The sequence below is a fragment of the Montipora capricornis genome, chromosome 3, assembly GCF_036669925.1.
Source record: "Montipora capricornis isolate CH-2021 chromosome 3, ASM3666992v2, whole genome shotgun sequence".
Classification (NCBI taxonomy): domain Eukaryota; kingdom Metazoa; phylum Cnidaria; class Anthozoa; order Scleractinia; family Acroporidae; genus Montipora; species Montipora capricornis.
In genome coordinates this window covers 3,107,801-3,125,300 of record NC_090885.1, presented here as the reverse complement: position 1 = coordinate 3,125,300, position 17,500 = coordinate 3,107,801, and the positions used below count along the sequence as shown (strand labels likewise).

Here is a 17,500-nt window from a genome sequence, read left to right as displayed (position 1 = left end):
CGAGCCAACATTTAAATGGTTTAAAGGAGCTGCGCAACAGAGTTCTTTATGGCGATGTTAATAACAATGGATCACGACCAACACAGGTTGAAAGTGCTTTTTCAGCACGACGGAATCTCACACCTATGCTCAATGCTGAAAATTCAAATGTAAATGTGTCAAACTGGGAAGTGCAACCAGTTCGAACAAACCACCCAAACAGGGAAGGAGAGAATCATGAAATGGCAATGCTGGAAAATAACTTGACTTTTGCAGATCTCGGTAATGACAATGATGAGACACTTTCTGATTTAAACACACTGGATGATGCCACAACTGAGGCAGTACTGAGGAACATTTGTAACAACACATCGGGAGTATGGCCCACAAATGATGTTCATGCCTGGCCAAACTCCCAAGCATTGCAAATTATGGATTAGTCCAATAAGAGTCTGACCTTAATGGCACATGTGAGTGGGATATAGTTTTTGTGTTCATGACAAGACAATGGCGGTTGTGTTCTTAAAATGACTCTGTGTAGTCATTATAACTTATCTCCAAGTAGCTATATGTCAGGGATATCAAAATCTGAGAGTTTAAAGTTATAAGAGAATCTTTTGGCACACACTACTTGGCTTAGGAGAGATTTACGATGAGTGTAGCCCTTTATAGGAGGCCTAATTTCCATGACAAGTAAGTTTGATGTTATCAAAACCTGGAGGCAACTTCCACTCACGTTTTTAAACTGTGTGCCAATGTTATCAAAAACAATCCTTCTCAGGACTACACTCACCTTATAGTGAAACATACTTAGGGCAAAATTGAGTAAAAAGTCAAGTTGTGGTCCCTGTCTTATTTCTGACAGCTTGAGTAATACTAGCTGCAAAAATGAAAGTGTGTTTTCCTTTTTTTAATCTCCCTGCCTGGCCTTGAGTCTTGTCATGAATTCAGCAAGTGGCAGGTAAACCACAAGTCCTCAAGATTCTGTGATTAACAGTGATTTGAACCTTAGTGATAAACACAAGAACTTGTTCAAGTACTTTTCAATCTCCAGGCAGTGATACTGGGACATAAAAATAATCATATTGGCATAAATAGTGTGCAAACATGCCATTGGATTTATGTATTTTATAATTTATTTTTTGGACAGACTTTGCTATATAATTGATATTGTTCAAGAAATTTTATCTTTTGAGATGCAATTAAAAAGTTTGCTTTCTTGTACGTTGTGAAAACGTCTTTTGCTGTAACAATTATTATTAAACAACCTTTCTGTTAATACAGCTCCACTACAAAAACCACCAATCTGTGGAATGGGCCTGTTATTACTAAGTCACTGCCCTGCCCACTTTTGCTTGTAAACAGTTCAAATTACTGAGAGGCGTTGTGTTTGATGCAACTTTTCAGACCAGGGAACCTTTTTTGCACTCTTAGTAACAGCGAGTCAATGTGGTTGCACTTGCAATCTCTTCACTGGACAAGAACAATTTTATCCATTTCCCACCGGAACTCACAACTTTGAAAACATCAGTCTTTCCATTGTTGCGGTTGTTTGGTACACCTTGACAGCGAAAACTGGCTACTGCTCACACCGTGGGAAAGGAATTTCATCTAAATATTGAACTGATGTGGGCAGGGCAGTCACTCAATAATTCAGGCCCATTCCACAGCTCTGTCTTCGTAGAAGCCCTTGCAAGCAAGCCTGAAAAAATCCAGACTTGAATGGGGTTTAAAACCATGACAGTGTAATTGCCCTGCACTGCTCTACCAACTAAGCTATCAAGCCAGCTAGGAGCTGGTCAATTTCGTATAACCCCCAAGAGCTGAATGAAATGAAATAGCAAAAACCAGCAGAGCATTGGGACACAATTTCCAAACAACTCAACTGAGCCCTCAAGTGATACCTTGATCAGAATAAGTGACAGTATAGTCCAAGCCAAGACATTCTTCCCCAACAACTACAATGTCTTTTAGGAGTGACCATGAAATAAACTAACGAGACAAAAACTGACTTGACCTTTTAATGACAAATGGAAGAAAATCACGCCTCAGGCAAATGAAGGACCAAAACTTTAATTTGTACTATTATAATTATAATAACACTACAATTGTCCTATGCCACATTGATTTCAGTTGCAGTTACAAGAGATTACGGTATTATCGCTGTCAAGTTGCAGGAATTGCAGATTTTAATTAATTATGTGGCATACTTGCACTGCTAAATTTCAAATTTCAAACTATGACCAAAAAAAAATAATTTAGGATTTATTATCTACATCTGCACCAAGTTAGATAACTGTTGAACGTTTTTATTTAATACAGTGACTGTCATAGATTATGGCATTTGGAGACCTTGGTGAAAAGAATACAATCATGGCCAGTGAACAAAATATTTTACATGTAATAGTAATTATATTATTGTTATATACTGGTAGCTGAATTTTTTGCAGCAACAGTGCATGCTCTCATTGGTTACTTTGAGGTCACATGACATCTAACAATAAAACTGTTTCCCACCAAAAGTCTCTGAGAGGGCAACAGTGCAAAATCTATGACATCAGAGCCAGGCTAACAGTGGACTGCTACCAGCGAAAGTTGACTGACAACCGCCGTTGTTGTTGCCATTGCATGTTTTTCTTTTTGTGCTATATAACAAATGACTGGTCCCTGCGGAAGCAGTTCATTTTGTTTCCCAAGAATCCCAATGTTTCCCCAAGGAGCAGCCGAGGGAAATATTGAAATTTGAGGGAAACAAAATGAACTATGTCCCGTGGGACCAGTCATTAAGTGTTTATTATATACTCAATGAGCACTTGACAGAGCACATTAAATGATGGCATGTATAATACTTAATTGTTGTGTTTAACCTAATTAATACTGTTAAAATGGCAACTAAAACAACTTATAAAACAACATAGAATATTGCTCACTGATGTTATGCCCTGGAACAAAATAAATAATGTATTTCCTTTTGTGTTTAGCTTTGCTTTTGTTAAATACAAAATAATATCAGGGAATTCAGTGAAGTTGAAACATCAAATCAAAGTAACTTACTAGAGAGAAAAAAAATCTCTATAAAGAATTAATTAAAAACATTCTTTTGTCCTGGTATTTCTTTTTGGCACCACTTACCATACCATGCAGTTTATACTCATCTAAAGCACTTGCTCAATTTAAAAATGCCTATTTTCTTTTTTTTTATGGTCAGAAAAGAGACTAGCCAGAGATGAAAAGTAATGTTTGCAATCAAATTTCCACACACAACCTTTCCAACATCTGGATACTGATTCACACAAAATGTTCAAATCAAACGTACGCTTCTTGTCAGAACATTTTCTATAGAGATCTCTAAAGTTCAGAAAAAAAAAAACAATTGTTGTTGTGATAATAATAATAATTATTATTATTATTATAAATAGTTATTGGGTTATTACAGTAGAGGGCCACTGGTTTGTCAGTTTTTAACTGTTATGTGTTACCCTCTTTAAATAAAGTTGTTACTTACTCACTTACTTACCCTGATTGATAACATACAGACTATTATAATAAATTATTAAATATTTTTATTCTTTATTTCAGTCCTTGATGCACTAGACATCAATGCATGTTGCAAATGCCTTCATATATTAAAAAAAAAAAACAACTTACAGCTTGTGCTTATTATTAATGTTCACTATTAAAGTGTATACTTGGGTTCCGTTGGGCCATCTGTGACAGTACAATATGAGACCCCATTGGGGAGATCAGGTGGCTGACGTGCAAAGATCACTCTGATATCTGTGTGGAGGTAGAGTCTTGCTGATTTGGAACTCACAAACCTAAAGTTGAAGAAAGGGATTTAGGCTGAGTATAAGGGTTTTTTTAAATGTTCAGTTATCCCTTGCAATGATTAAAAACCAATGATATCATGCTTTGCATTGATCATGAAAGTAATTGATTCAAATTAAGTAGAGGTTTCGTATATGTACTTATTAATAAATAGTATGAAATTTTTAACAAATTTTTACCTTAAGTGAATAAGATAGTGCAGAGAATTTTGACCCTGAAAAAAAAAATGTAATAGAGGACAACGTTATAAGTACATCAGTAGGCATGGTAATTAATTAGTAACAATCCAATGCATTTTGCAGGAAATAACACCTGACCAAAAAAAAAAAATTGACTCATACAAAATTATCGTAGTCGTTCATATGTAATAATTGTACTTTTATTAAATACATTGACTGCCAAAACAAATTCTTTTCCCTAATAATGAAGAGAACAAAATTTGAGCAATACAATACAATAATCTTTAACGACTCACACTTTACAAGAAAAAAGGAGTAGGAATAGTAATTAATTATTTGGAGCCAACAGGCTAAAGGAACCGTGAGGTTTTCGAGCTAGCCCGTAATACTCTAGACTTTTAAGTTCATTTTAATGATAAAAAAAGAGATACAAGGGAAAAAGAACTATAGCATAATATAAGCAAGTGCCCCAAGCTATTACAGCATATGATAAATAGAGCGGTATACAAGGCTATAGATTTGTTTGAGTTGATAAACAGAACTTTTAAGGTAATGCCTTACACAGTATTGTGTGAGATACATGGAAAATATAAGAGGTTATGAAATTTCCAACTTAATGAGTTATCGATCGTAACACCCACATATTCAATATGTCAATCTTTTTCTTCTAATAGGTGGCACAAACCATCTATGTTTTGTAACTTTTATTTGTATACTACCAGATTGTTTCCTTGATGATTTGATAATCATATCATTGGTTTTGGTATACTGGTAATTTATAGAAAGTCTGTTAACATTGCACAATATTCCTTGACGGTTGCTAGCTTATTATTATTATCAAGGCTGATTTGGATGTGGCCATTCAATGAGAGGATCCAGAACACAATCGTCCCACTGGTTATATCCGTGTAGAGGGGGTAGTTTCTAACAAAACTGTGGTGCTGCATCAGTGGGGAAGTAGTATACAAAAATTTTGTTTATCAACAGAGTTAATAAATGTAAATTGACCACCATACAGAGATTCTAAAAGGTGACGTTTCAAGTGTTAGCCCTTCGTCAGAGTGAATCATAGTACATGTAGAGTCTCCTTAAAGTCACCTCAGTTCCGTAATGTCACTACGCACATGCACCCCCGCAACTTTGTCTTACATCTCCTCATCGTTGTCCGACAGGAGTCCGGAGAGAAGATGAGTGTTGGCTGCATCCATGTCTGACAGGAATCCATGAGCGGCCTCGTCAGCATCATCATTCTCGGTAAGACAATGCCCATAAGGATACATCAGTACCCGTTTGTTAAAGATGAAAGATTCCACCGCCTGTCTTGTTCAGTATTCATTTGCCTTGCCATTATTGAGCTTCATAAGGGTATATTTTGTTCAAAGATCCACTAAAACGCCATTTGCGTTACATGACTTTCGACGCCATTGCCGGTTAAGTTTAATCGTTCTATTGTGTCCACCAGAGAAATCTACGCATTTCCCACTACCGTCTCGATACTAAGAAAATACGCGCAAAAGGCTCTATGCAAAAAGACACCACTTAGCAGGGGAGTCACAGGCAAGACTTTTACCGACACGAAAAAAAAAAAAAAAGAAAAACACCCAACAAATGCTACCCTTTTTCCGACTGGGATTGCCATACTGGCAACCCAGTAAAAAGCAAAGGCCCTAGTGTACTGCCTTGTGGAATTCTGCAAGTCATTGCTTGTCTTGGTGACACCTATTAATAGGTGTCACATAGGTGTCAGCAAGACAAGCAATGATTTGCGGAATTCCACAATTGCTGCGTAGTACTCCCTGTTCTGAAGGTAACTTGTAAACCATTTTAAAACAATCCCTCTAATTTCATGATTGTAATATTTCATTAACAATATTTGGTGCTTCACAGTGTCGAAAAGTCCATAAGTACTCCACAAGTATTAGGTTATTGTCTATGGACTTTCTTAGACTGTATGCAATTTTACAGACAGCTTGCCCTCAGTTGAATGATTTTTCTGAAGCCAAAATGGAAATGGAAAAGTGTACAGCTGTAGGTTAATGCATTAAAGCTGACAAGGTAGGAATAGGGCAATAACTTGCCAGATCAGTTGGTTCACCTCCTTTATCAACAGGTGTTATCTTTACGACATCAGGAACAATGCCTTGCAATAACGATTTGTTAAATATCATCACTATAGACTGTTTCAGGAATGTAGTTGACCCCTAGCTCATACATCACAGGGATACCAATACTAGATTTGTTCACGTTAATAACCGTGATGTCATCATAGACTTCTTAATGCTTTGGTGCGCAATAAAAGACAATACACAAAACTTGGGCGTAAACGAGGGGCAGGGAATGTACTGGCAAGGCGCAGGTAATACCCACCGCCGGTATGGACCACCGGATGAGGGGCCTCGGCAACTAGCCGAGGGGGTGCCTCATGCCTGTATTGCAAGGCGGGCATAGTTGCTGGCATAATGTCCTGGGGCCAAGTTAACCCAGTCCAGCAGAGTAACAATACGCCCCCTCCCTAACGGGGCTTCAGCACAGGGCTGAAGGGGTGCCGCAGGCAGCAATTTCCTGCCCATATTTTATTAAGGAGAACTATTGAATAGGTTACAGAAGCTCACAAGGAAAAAATAAAATAAAATACAAGAGAACCAGAAAGCAAAACGGGCGGGACGGAGGGATTAAATTGCTCAATGGAAAAAACAGAACTAGTTGAGCTTTGGAAATGTCAAACTGAGAAGGCTTGCATGGCGGGATGAATGAAATAGCCAAATAAGGTAGTTATGTGATGGGAAGTCACGCTCTCCTCCCAGGCGCTGCCCAGTATTTGCTTACCAGCATTAACATCTATTTTATTCTAAAATATCATTAAGTGTACTAATACCTCAAACCATAAAACTCTACTGGAAAGAGTGTGCAATGTACTGAATCAGAGCAACTTAAAAATGAAACTAAACTGTACTGGACAGCAGTGACCTGATACTTTAAAACCAGTTGGAAAACACAAACAAAATCAAATTTCTGTCCAAAATATTAATTAAAAGTATACTGTCATAATGAATCACATTCACTACAAACTTACTTCCCCTGAGTGACATGGCCTTTTCCAAACAGAAAACGTACGTTGTCGCAAAAATGTCTGTGCCTTGGGTGGCATATCACTGAAGTTGTACAGCACAACAAACATCTTCACAACAGTTTTGTTGGGATTGAACAAAGTCTAAGAGCAAAAGAAAAATGTATGAATAACCGTGAATGATCAACATTCACAGTTTTATACTGAGGCAATTAAGTGCTGTCAATTACAGCAGTAGTTTCAGTTGTATGTGTCGTGGAACCTTCACATTTTTTCCTGGTTCAAAATTTTTAAAACCAGTTTAATTTTGATTTTCCTTTGTTTCAGACTGTGGTAGTAGCCAACTGGAAAGCTTGGCTCATTTGGCTGCTACACACTTTCTCCTTTAATTGTTACGTTTAATTCAATTAATATTTTATACGTGTAGTTTGCTTTGTTAAATTTACTTCTTTTTATTTTGATTGTTGTTGTATTGTAATTGAATAAGTGAATAAAATAAACTTAACTTGATGAATATTAGGCAAAGAAAACTCAAAAAAAGCTTGTTCAAAAAATTTTAAACCACAAGAAAATTTAAACCACAACATTAATATTATGCAACGTGCAGGCAGTACGGCCCAGTGATTAGGACGTTTGTCTTGAGATCCGGAGTTCCCGGGTTCAAGACCCATTCTAGCCACTCATTAAATTTGTTCCTGGTACACTGTAGTCCCTGGGTCAACTTCTTGGCCGCACTTGTAAATAGCCAACTGGTTTTGCCTCTGGCCAGTTGGGATTCTTAACAGTCGTTGCTGTTGTTCTGTTCTGTTGTTGCGTTGATTGTGTCATTGGCCCTGAAAACTGCCTATGGGGATTGGTCAATTGAGTAATAATATTATTGCATGCATAATGTAAGGCTGTATTTTTTTAGGTAAGCTTGCAATTACAGCACGTAGGTCAAAAATTTACCTGAACAAATAAAAGACGTTATAGAGAGATAAGATAATAACAAAATACTACTACAGCTGCTACTACTACTACTATTACTACTACTACTACTACTACTACTACTACAAATAATAATAATAATAATAATAATAATTATTATTATTATTATTATTATTAAATCATAACCTCTTGGCCATTGAACTGAACAGGAACAACAATATATGTATATATGGTCTAGCACTACTGGCCACTAGAATTATTCACCAATCATAGCATGCACAATACCCAAGGAATAATATACAACTCATTAAAATATTGACAGTATAATGTACTGTACTATAATTATAATAATTTCAAAGATATAAAACTCAAACAGAGGCAGGCAGCAAGCGGGGTTGCTGAACAATCACATAGTTTACATAAATTAATTTGTAATCAAATTAACTCTTACCAGCTGAACTGTTCCCTTAGTAGGTACATGGTAACCCTTTCTACTAATAGATGGGTCATTTAAATCAATGTAGCCCTGCAGATTGACACATAAAACTGTGTTACAATACATCCATTCTCAGATCAAACTACAGAGTAAACTGTGAAAACCATTACACAGGTTTCTTTTGAAAAAATCTCAATAATTGATTTAATTATTTGATAATGTCACAACATTCAGCAGAGTATAAAAGATCTGTCACTGGCCCAAAGTGCAAGTATTGGTTCAAGCAGGAAGTCAAAGTACCCAAGGCATGCATTACACTGTATTTCAGAGAAGTCAGTAACCCTAAGATTAGCACGCGCACCTACTGTTTACAGTATTATCTTTCAGATACAAAATGGGACTTGCATCAAAAGCCAAAAAAGCCCTCAAATCAATTTATTTAAAGAACAATTGTTTATAATTTATCCCCATATTCCCACACATTTGACACCTTCTTCCCTGGAACTCAATATGGCTCTAAAACAGTAGTTTAATCCACATCACTGCTTAACTACATTCATTAATTATTGTAAAATTCAGTGCTTGGAATTATGGCATGTCTCAATAATTGACAAAATCGTATAATTTTGGATAAAGCAAAGAACATCTCTGATGAATTCATGTTTTAATTGACAAAATCTTACCAAATAAGGAGACGGAGCATTGTCATCAGACAGACTGAAAAAGTATGCTTTGACAGGTAAAGTGACGTGCGCAGGACAAAAGGATCCACTGGCACCTAACTCAGCCATGAATCCCTAAAAATGTCAAAATAATCCACCAGTGGTGCACCAATTTACATTGACCTTATCTCAAATATCACTTAGTACAGTTACAGTGAGTAATTACAGTTTAATAGGTAGGCTTGTTACTGAAAATACAACTTCAGGTTTTCTGTAATAATATGCCTATTGTAGGAGCACGTACAGTGTACAAGGGCAACACACACTGCAGGTACAATAATAATTATTATAATTGTACTCTTTTGCTAGGTAAATGTTATATTCTCCAAGAATGGAAATAATAATTATTTCTTCACTGAGAATTCACCTGAAAGGCATACATTACCCACGTACAGTTCATGTTAATGAGTGATCCCATTAAGAAGGAAAGTGTGGCAACACCAAAAGGGAAGAAATGGTTTCAGCACACACCGGTGTTCCACTATTTTAAAATTTTTCTCTATACTGTTATGAATCAAACATTATAGTTTTTATCACCTCCACTGTTCCCAAGGGCTCCATTCGTCCATTTAATACAGACTCCTGGAAATAAAAGGAGATATAAATTAATTAGTATTGATGGCAGCTTTTATTTGGATGTTCATACAACGCTCTTTGGGATAGCATTATTGTACGTGACACCCATAAATTAAAGCCAGCTGCATAGAAAATAATATAATAATTATTTATAGATGGACAGAACCATGCAATCTTTCCAGAGCAAAACACTGTTTTCATGATTGTTTACTACCGGGGGTAAGAGACCCATCCCGGATTATAGTTTTTCTGAGTCAGTGTCACCAAAATACGCACCAGTAACAACAGAGACCAGGTTGAATATCAACTGGTGCAAGGAAAGGAAAGGAATATTATTTAAGTGTCTAGTTGTTGTAGTGCTGGAGCACTAATTGGGTACACTGTAAACTGAAATTAACAATATTAACGCTAATGAAGTCAAATGTCGGTTTTTGAGGAGAGGGGAAAACCAGAATACCCGGATAAAAACCTCTTGGTGCAGAGAAGAGAACCAACAAACTCAACCCACATAATGACGCCAAGTCTGGGAATCGAACACGGGCCACATTAGTGAGAGGCATCTGCTCTCACCACTGTGCCATCCCTACATGTACACTCCATGGTAACCAGTTGGTTACATGACTTTTGTATTTACAGGTGCAGCCAACAAATTTGAATCAAGGACAACCCAGACAAAATCAAGATAGACTTGACATCTTAAGTCTAGCACCCTTTACCATCTCCCATGACTGGCACTGCTGCACTTGACTTAAAACCACATTCATTTGTTTCTTTCCTTGGCCCTCAGCCTGCCTATGACTGGTAAACTGAACACCATGATCAAGTGAGCATACCTCAAAGTTTCCAAGTAAACTCTGTGTAGTGGATGCTGGGGCACTTTTACTTAGTATTGCTGTTAAGTCCTTAGTGCTCGATCTCTCTGCATCTCTGCTTCAGGAATAAATCAAAATGTATAAAAAGTATCCAGATTAATTAGTTCGAGCAACACTTAAATTTTCTTGGGGATTTAGCTTTTGGTTGGATGTGGGGGTTGTTAACCCATTGACTAAGGAACCGTCACCCATTGACGAGTAAAATCATCTGGTGTCAGCTGACAGTTAAATTTATGAAGTCTCACTCCTAGGAGTCAATGGGTTAATGATTAAAAACAACAGTGTTGCGGTAAATGTTGTGGAGGATTTACAAATACTGTCAATTATAACTCAGCTAAAGGTGCTACAAAAATTACTTACTTTGTTGAAGTGGTGTCATTATTTATGTCCCAATCAGTAGCAGAACGACGAAGAGCAGCCTAACAAAGTCAATGAAAAGCTCAACGATGACATTTAAATAATAATCAAGTTCAGAACTTTCATATCTATAACAATTACAGTACATAGACTGAACAGAGAAGTAGCTAGTTCCTTAATTTTTTTGTCAAAGTAATTTCTCATTTTATTACTATAATTATTAATGATGGACACGTTTATTCAGTTTATTTCACAATTTGTACTTTCATCATTTAAACTCTGAACAATTACATGACTTGCAATTGTATATCACGAAAACTTGCAAAGTTCAAATTTTGGAGACACATATTATTTTCTACTGACCGGACTTGAAGATATAGGTAGCCCTGTTCTGGAATTGAAGATGGGAAGAGTACCAGACGCCACACAACGGCTATGAAATTCAGCTTGAAATACACCACATGGAATAAGGATCTTTGATGAAGACTTTGAGTCCCGCACATCAAATTTCCTTCCTTCTGATACAGGCTAAGTGTCATAAATAAAAATGAAAATAACTGAGAACTGTCTCATTTGAAAATGGTTTTAATTAGTAAGATTTGTCAAGTGCTGGTGATCATCTGATAAATTCCTTTCAAAAGTTAAATTAAACAATAAACAAATTTGATTGACAGCGAATCAGATCTTAGGGCCAACTCTGAGTCAATACCACGCAAATGTATTACAGATCTATCATGATACGTTACTCATAAAAATATTTTATTTTAATAAAGGACCACAGTATGCTGTTGTTGGAAATTCAATTCAATGAAAGGATACCAGAGGTTATCCCTATCAAGGGTATCCGCCTGCAGCTGGATGTAATTGACTGAGAGTCAGTTTTGATGAGGGAGGAAAACCAGTTGAGAGTACCCAGAGAAAAACCCTCGAAGTTGACATCAGCTGAAACTCAGCCACGGTTGAACCCTGGTCGCAGAGCTGGGAGGCCCAGTTGATAACTGCTTAGCCATCCTGAAACTTTTGGGCGAGTGAAAACTGACCCAGGCGAGTGCATTTTGAGGGTCACTCGCCTGAATGGCGAGTGCTCTCAAAATTAAGTGTCCAACCCAGTCACCAATTTTATTCTTGCAATGTGAACTCGCGTTTTCCATGCCGAGCGACTTGGAGTACCAGGTAATTGCAAAACCATTACAGTAATGCGAAACAATATTTTTAGAAGATCTTCTTGTAGATGTTGACATCGTCTTTGACTCCAAGGAGTGAAACTCAATAGATTCAACCCTGTCCAAACGCCACACAATTTTACTTGTCAATGGGAGGCAGTTTAGGAGTCAATAGGTTAAGATGATAAATGCATGGGCTAAACAAATGTTTACAAGTGAGGTGAGGTACTATGCAGGGAATCAGATTGGAATGATGGGGAACTGACAGGGATGGATATGAAGACGAGGAAGAGGTTGACGATGCTTGGCATGTTCCACAAGAAAGGGAGTGCAGTGAGGTTGTACATCAAGAGGAAGGATGGTGGGAGGGAATTGATTAGTGCGTATGATTGTGTGAAGGAGCAACTTGGTCTGAACATTCAGATATGCCAAGGTGAGTGATGAGTGGATGTTGAAGGCTTTTTGGAGAGATGTTGCAGCCAGGTGATCTGGTGACGTAATTTGGTGGACTGGGAAGAAGAATTTTAACGCCGTATCCCACAACTGCACACGGCCTTAGGTGTTGTTTCCAAACTCCCTGCAGTATTGCCATCAACAGATCATTATGTGTCTACCACATTTCCTGTTACTGAATGAACATTCAAGTAGACCCGACAAGATCTAACCTCGCCTCTGCCATGTTGAATTCGAAAATAAGGCCGAGCGCGGTTGTGGGATACAGCGTTAAAAATTTTCTCCCCAGTCTTCCGAATTACATCACCAGATCACCTGGAGGAGGGAAAATTTAAATTACAACAACAGTTGGGTTCCAAAAATTCCAATTAAAATAAACAGGTAATATTGACTGTCTTCTTGGCACTTAGCGAAAGCTACTGTACTACTAATCATTTAACTTATCTTACCTCCTTTGTTTCTGAGTTGTGCACAGACAGATCTTTTTTGCTCAAGTGTTCATTTATTGTTCCATAGAATGAATTTCCTGGAATCCCTTCACCAAGACTATCACTCTTTAAAACACGACCTCTTAGACTGTTCTGAGAGCTCCTTGCAGAATTCAAAACGTTTTGATTTTCACAGTTCCTTGAAGCTACATGTTGTATTTCTGCTGCCAAACTACAAGTCCTACATGTACTTGTTGAAGGTTTTAAACATTCTAAAATATTCTCATGATTCTTCCAACAGTTATGGCCATTTCTGGTCTGTGAATCATTATCAGTATCATGTTGACTGATGCACGATTTCTTTTTTAAGGGAGACCTAATTGATTCATCCAGCAAGTCTTCATTCTCTTGGCAATCACTGGTGGAATTGCCACTGAGCTGATCAAGTTTTAAAGCCAAGATTTCATCTGTTAAATTGAAAACGTTGTATCTTGGAAGAGACTGTACGCTAACTTGAAGGACTCTGTTGCTGTAGAGATTAGCCAGTGGAAATGTGTGAAAATCGGGTTCCTTTAGGAATCTCTCATCCAACAAATTATCCTCCCCACCATCATAACTAATTCTGAAAAAAAATTCAAACAAAAGAAGACAGAAATCATTCAAATTTGCTGACAGAACTATCTTTTGTATTACTTTTAAGTAAAATGATTAACCAATTGACTCCTATAGGAGTGAGACTTGATAGATTGTACAGACTCAGGGGTCAATTGGTTAACAACTTCCCCATACACTCATAACCTATGTCCCCTTTAACCCATTGAATCCTAGAAGTGAGACAGACATGTAGTAAGAGAATACCCTGTCTAATACCAGACAATTTTACTTGTCATTGGGGGGTTTCAGGAGTCAATGGGTTAAAGTGCTACAAATAACTGTGACCAAAAAATCAGTTCTTACATGTATTTTTCCTTGGATTTCAAAACTATGTTTACTTACATGTACATTAATTTTGTATAAACCAAATACTAAGTGCCCATTTAGTTTTAAGCCTTAATTTAAAACTTAAAGATACCTGTTTATTTTAATTGGAATTTTCCTATTTAGTGGTCTCCCATTGTTAACTTTAGATCATTGAAAGAGCTGGATCAAGGAGAAAACGATGTCAAAGATTCGATAGTTTAAGAATGCAATGCATGTGTACGTGGCAGAATTAATAATTATGCAGCATGGGAGTTTTGGGAATTCAGACTTCAGCTTCATTTTACACGCTCAAATTTTAAGCTAGTGAGTAAATGACATCACTTTTCCAAAGATCCAACCCTTTGAGGTCCAATCGGTCAGCTTTGAACGTGAGTAATGGTGGACTCTGAAATCCAAAATTTACACTCAAAGTGAACGGCCTTTGGATAAAAGTCAAAGCTCAAATTTTTGCCTGTCAGATGTTAAACAAAACCACTTGAACTTGATGATCAGCAGTCTCGCAAATTTTCAAATATCGCCAAGGTTTCTTGTTGTAGTTGTTGCCATCGTTATTTTAAAAAATATTAATCTTGGAAGTTTTCGTGACAAAAAGATATATGCATTATTTACCAGCTGTAAAAGGGTCGGTCCGTATAGACAAAAACTGTGACAGAGGTCCAATTGAGTTTTTCACTATGTGGAAAACCTCTTTAATAGCTGGTAAATATTTCTTTTTTCCTCTCTCTCTCTCTCTCTCCCTCTTCCTCTCTGAAATCCCTTTTTTAATTGTTAACTCACACCATGCTTGATAGCGAATGCAGTATAACGCAAGTTGCAAACTGAACGTTTGAAAAAAAAAAAATGGAAATTTACTTGGTCATCACACACATGTAAGCTCACACAACTAAGGCTAGGATTCCGCCCAGATGACAAAAATTAATTTCGCCCGCTTCCGAAACCAATATCAGATTGCAGGATTTGTTGAATTCCACCTGCTCAGGCACTGAGAAAAAAATAAAGTTCATTATCTTTGGCTCTTTTCGTCTATGCAAACGGTCTTTGCAGCTAGTAGACTAAATAATCTGAGCTATCTGTCGTTTTCTGGTTCACAGTTGAGCCATCCTTCCCTTACAGCTTCTTTCAAATTTGGCTGATTTTGGAAGCCCAACTTCTGTCACTGTGACAGAATGTTGTTGTCATGCTTTGAAGATTAATTGCTTGCTCCAGTACTTCGTTGTTGGTTAGTCTGTCACTCAAAGTTACACCCACCGTCTTACAAAGGCATCTCAGATGAAAGATATCAAGTCTCTTTTCTTGTCTGGTGTACATGGTCCATGTTTCTGATCTGTACAGGAGTGTGCTGAAAATACATGCATGCTTCATAGATTTTGATCTTCATCTCCAAGGTGAGCTGTTTATTGTCCCATGCTCTTTTTGTTTTCTTTTTGCCAAAAGTTGTTGCAGCTTTGAATTCCCTATTCTGACATTGATTTTGTCATCCAGTGATGGTAGAGCCTAAGTAGTAGAATTTGTCAACAGTCTCAATTAAGCACTTTGTTGTCCAACTTGATGTGTGGCCTTGCTCTGCACCTTCCTGGGTACAAATTACAGTTCTCTTGACACTGATGACTAATGAGAAAGCCTTACATGCTAATGATACATGTAGATGGCCCATCATTGTCTGTAGAGTTGATTCACCATAAGCCACAAGAGCGGCATCATCCGCGAATTTGATTTAGGTCCTGGCCATAAAGTGATCCATCAGTTCTCCAATGAAGGTTCACATCCCCTGGTGGGTCCTGAAAAGCACATTGCACAATAGTGTACATTTTAGCTTAGTAAATGCTGAAGAGGGACAAGGCTAGAACACAGCCCTGCTTGACTCTGTTATTGATCTTGAAGTTGTCTGATGTCAAGCCATCAAACTGAATGGTGGCCTGAATGTCATCATGGAAGGCAGGGGTTTCAATTAGGCTAATCAATGTAAGTAGCAGTCAATCTTGTCTTTTACAAGGGTTTGAATGAAAATCAGGGTAGAGAAGCCAGCGGTGAGGGGCAAATTTCTGACAAACAGACGGGGGTATACCATACCACCAGTGAGCAGCTTCTAATGAAACCCCAGGGAAAAAGGTGATGAGCTGGAGTAGTATTAGTGAAGGTTGTGAGGGTTCACATCGCCTGATAGGTCCTGAAAAGGGTAGTGTAGCAGTGCAGCAAAGTAAATGCTGAAGAGGGTTGGGGCTAGAATACAGCCCTGCTTGACTCCGCTCTTGATCTTGAGGCTGTCTGATGTCGAGCCATCAAACTGAATGGTGACCTGAATGTCGTCATGGAAGGCAGGGGTTTCAATACCTTTTAAAGTAGATGCCTGGGCTAATCAATGTAAGTGGCGGTCACTCTTGTCTTTTACAAGGGCTTGAGTGAAAATCAAGGCAGAGTAGCCGGTGGTGAGAGGCCAACTTCTGACAAACAGACGGCGGTATACCATCCGTGAGTGGCCCCTGTGAAAGAGACAATGAGCTGGTCCAGGAGTAGTACATGTATTAGTGGGCATCCTTTTTTTTCTAGTACCATGGACAGTCCCGAACTACTAACTGTTTTGAATGCTTTCGTCCACAAGTGCTACATGACTTGTACATGTAAGGGCAGATCTTGTTCCCAACACTTTTCTTGTAGCTGCCAAAGGGAAAAATCACATCCATTAATTGTTGAGCTGCTCAATCTGAAGCTGCACTGACCTTCTGGTAGAACTCTCTCCGCTAATTTCTGTAGTCGTTTGAGGATGATCCTTGCAAAAGGTTTCCCAGTAATGCTCAAGAGTGAGATGCCTATAGATGTAGTTATTACTGTAACAGTACATGTATAATAATAATAATAATAATAATAATAATATGGGTGACAAATTACTCCTTAATTTTGGTGCGAAATTTCAGCGTTAATTTATAATTTCACATGTGAAATTACATTGTTGCCATGGCAACTTTTTATATAGTTCTAAAATGGCATCCAGGTTTGAAAATTAAGGAGTAATTTGTCACCCATGTTATTAATAGCTAATCAAATGGTATACTCATGAAATTAGGGAATAATTTCACTTGCGTTTTGTCCAAAATCAAATAAAAAACGCGCATGAAATTATTCCCTAATTTCACGCGTCACCATTTGATTACCCATACTACTACTACTACTAATAATAATAATAATAATAATAATAGTATTTATTTAATATACAGTACACAGTGTGTAAAAGCAGCTAAAAAAAGATGATGTGGCTGTGCCTTTTTAAATAAAAAATGCAAAGAATTACATGCTGAAAAAATTAAAAATAGTCATAAGTAACGTCAATAACAGGAAAACTTGTAACAGTAATTCAATTGACAAACCTGAGGTCGACGGTTTCGCTCATTTTACCCCCCCCCCCCCCCCCCTCCATCAGTGCTCCGTTTTAAAGCTACTTAAGCTACACAGAACAGAAAGAAATCGAAACAAGGATATGAGATCCAGGAATCGAACTCAGGACCTCTTGCAACAAGGCCACGCACTAACCAAGTGT

At 37.6% G+C, this 17,500-nt stretch overlaps 2 protein-coding genes across 3 annotated transcripts in view; one reads left to right on the top strand and one right to left on the bottom strand.

Annotated features, from left to right (window-relative positions):
* LOC138041918 (DNA-binding protein RFX7-like) overlaps positions 1 to 1,203 on the top strand; it is a 12,082-nt gene extending 10,879 nt beyond the window's left edge. The window contains exon 9 of the mRNA XM_068887608.1: positions 1 to 1,203. This exon is cut by the window's left edge and continues 299 nt beyond it. Within this exon, the coding sequence (XP_068743709.1) occupies positions 1 to 419 (419 nt within the window). The 3' untranslated portion in view covers positions 420 to 1,203.
* An 834-nt stretch (positions 1,204 to 2,037) lies between these two features.
* LOC138041916 (atos homolog protein A-like) overlaps positions 2,038 to 17,500 on the bottom strand; it is a 28,611-nt gene continuing 13,148 nt past the window's right edge. The window contains exons 5-14 of one of the 2 annotated variants that reach the window (XM_068887606.1): positions 13,009 to 13,609; positions 11,307 to 11,471; positions 10,947 to 11,005; positions 10,548 to 10,644; positions 9,676 to 9,720; positions 9,100 to 9,213; positions 8,432 to 8,506; positions 7,060 to 7,197; positions 3,987 to 4,021; positions 2,038 to 3,797 (exon numbers count right to left, since the gene is read on the bottom strand). In XM_068887606.1, the coding sequence (XP_068743707.1) occupies positions 3,656 to 3,797; positions 3,987 to 4,021; positions 7,060 to 7,197; positions 8,432 to 8,506; positions 9,100 to 9,213; positions 9,676 to 9,720; positions 10,548 to 10,644; positions 10,947 to 11,005; positions 11,307 to 11,471; positions 13,009 to 13,609 (1,471 nt within the window). In that variant the 3' untranslated portion in view covers positions 2,038 to 3,655. The remainder of the gene's footprint in view (positions 3,798 to 3,986; positions 4,022 to 7,059; positions 7,198 to 8,431; positions 8,507 to 9,099; positions 9,214 to 9,675; positions 9,721 to 10,547; positions 10,645 to 10,946; positions 11,006 to 11,306; positions 11,472 to 13,008; positions 13,610 to 17,500) is intronic. The other variant, XM_068887607.1, reaches the window with a different exon arrangement.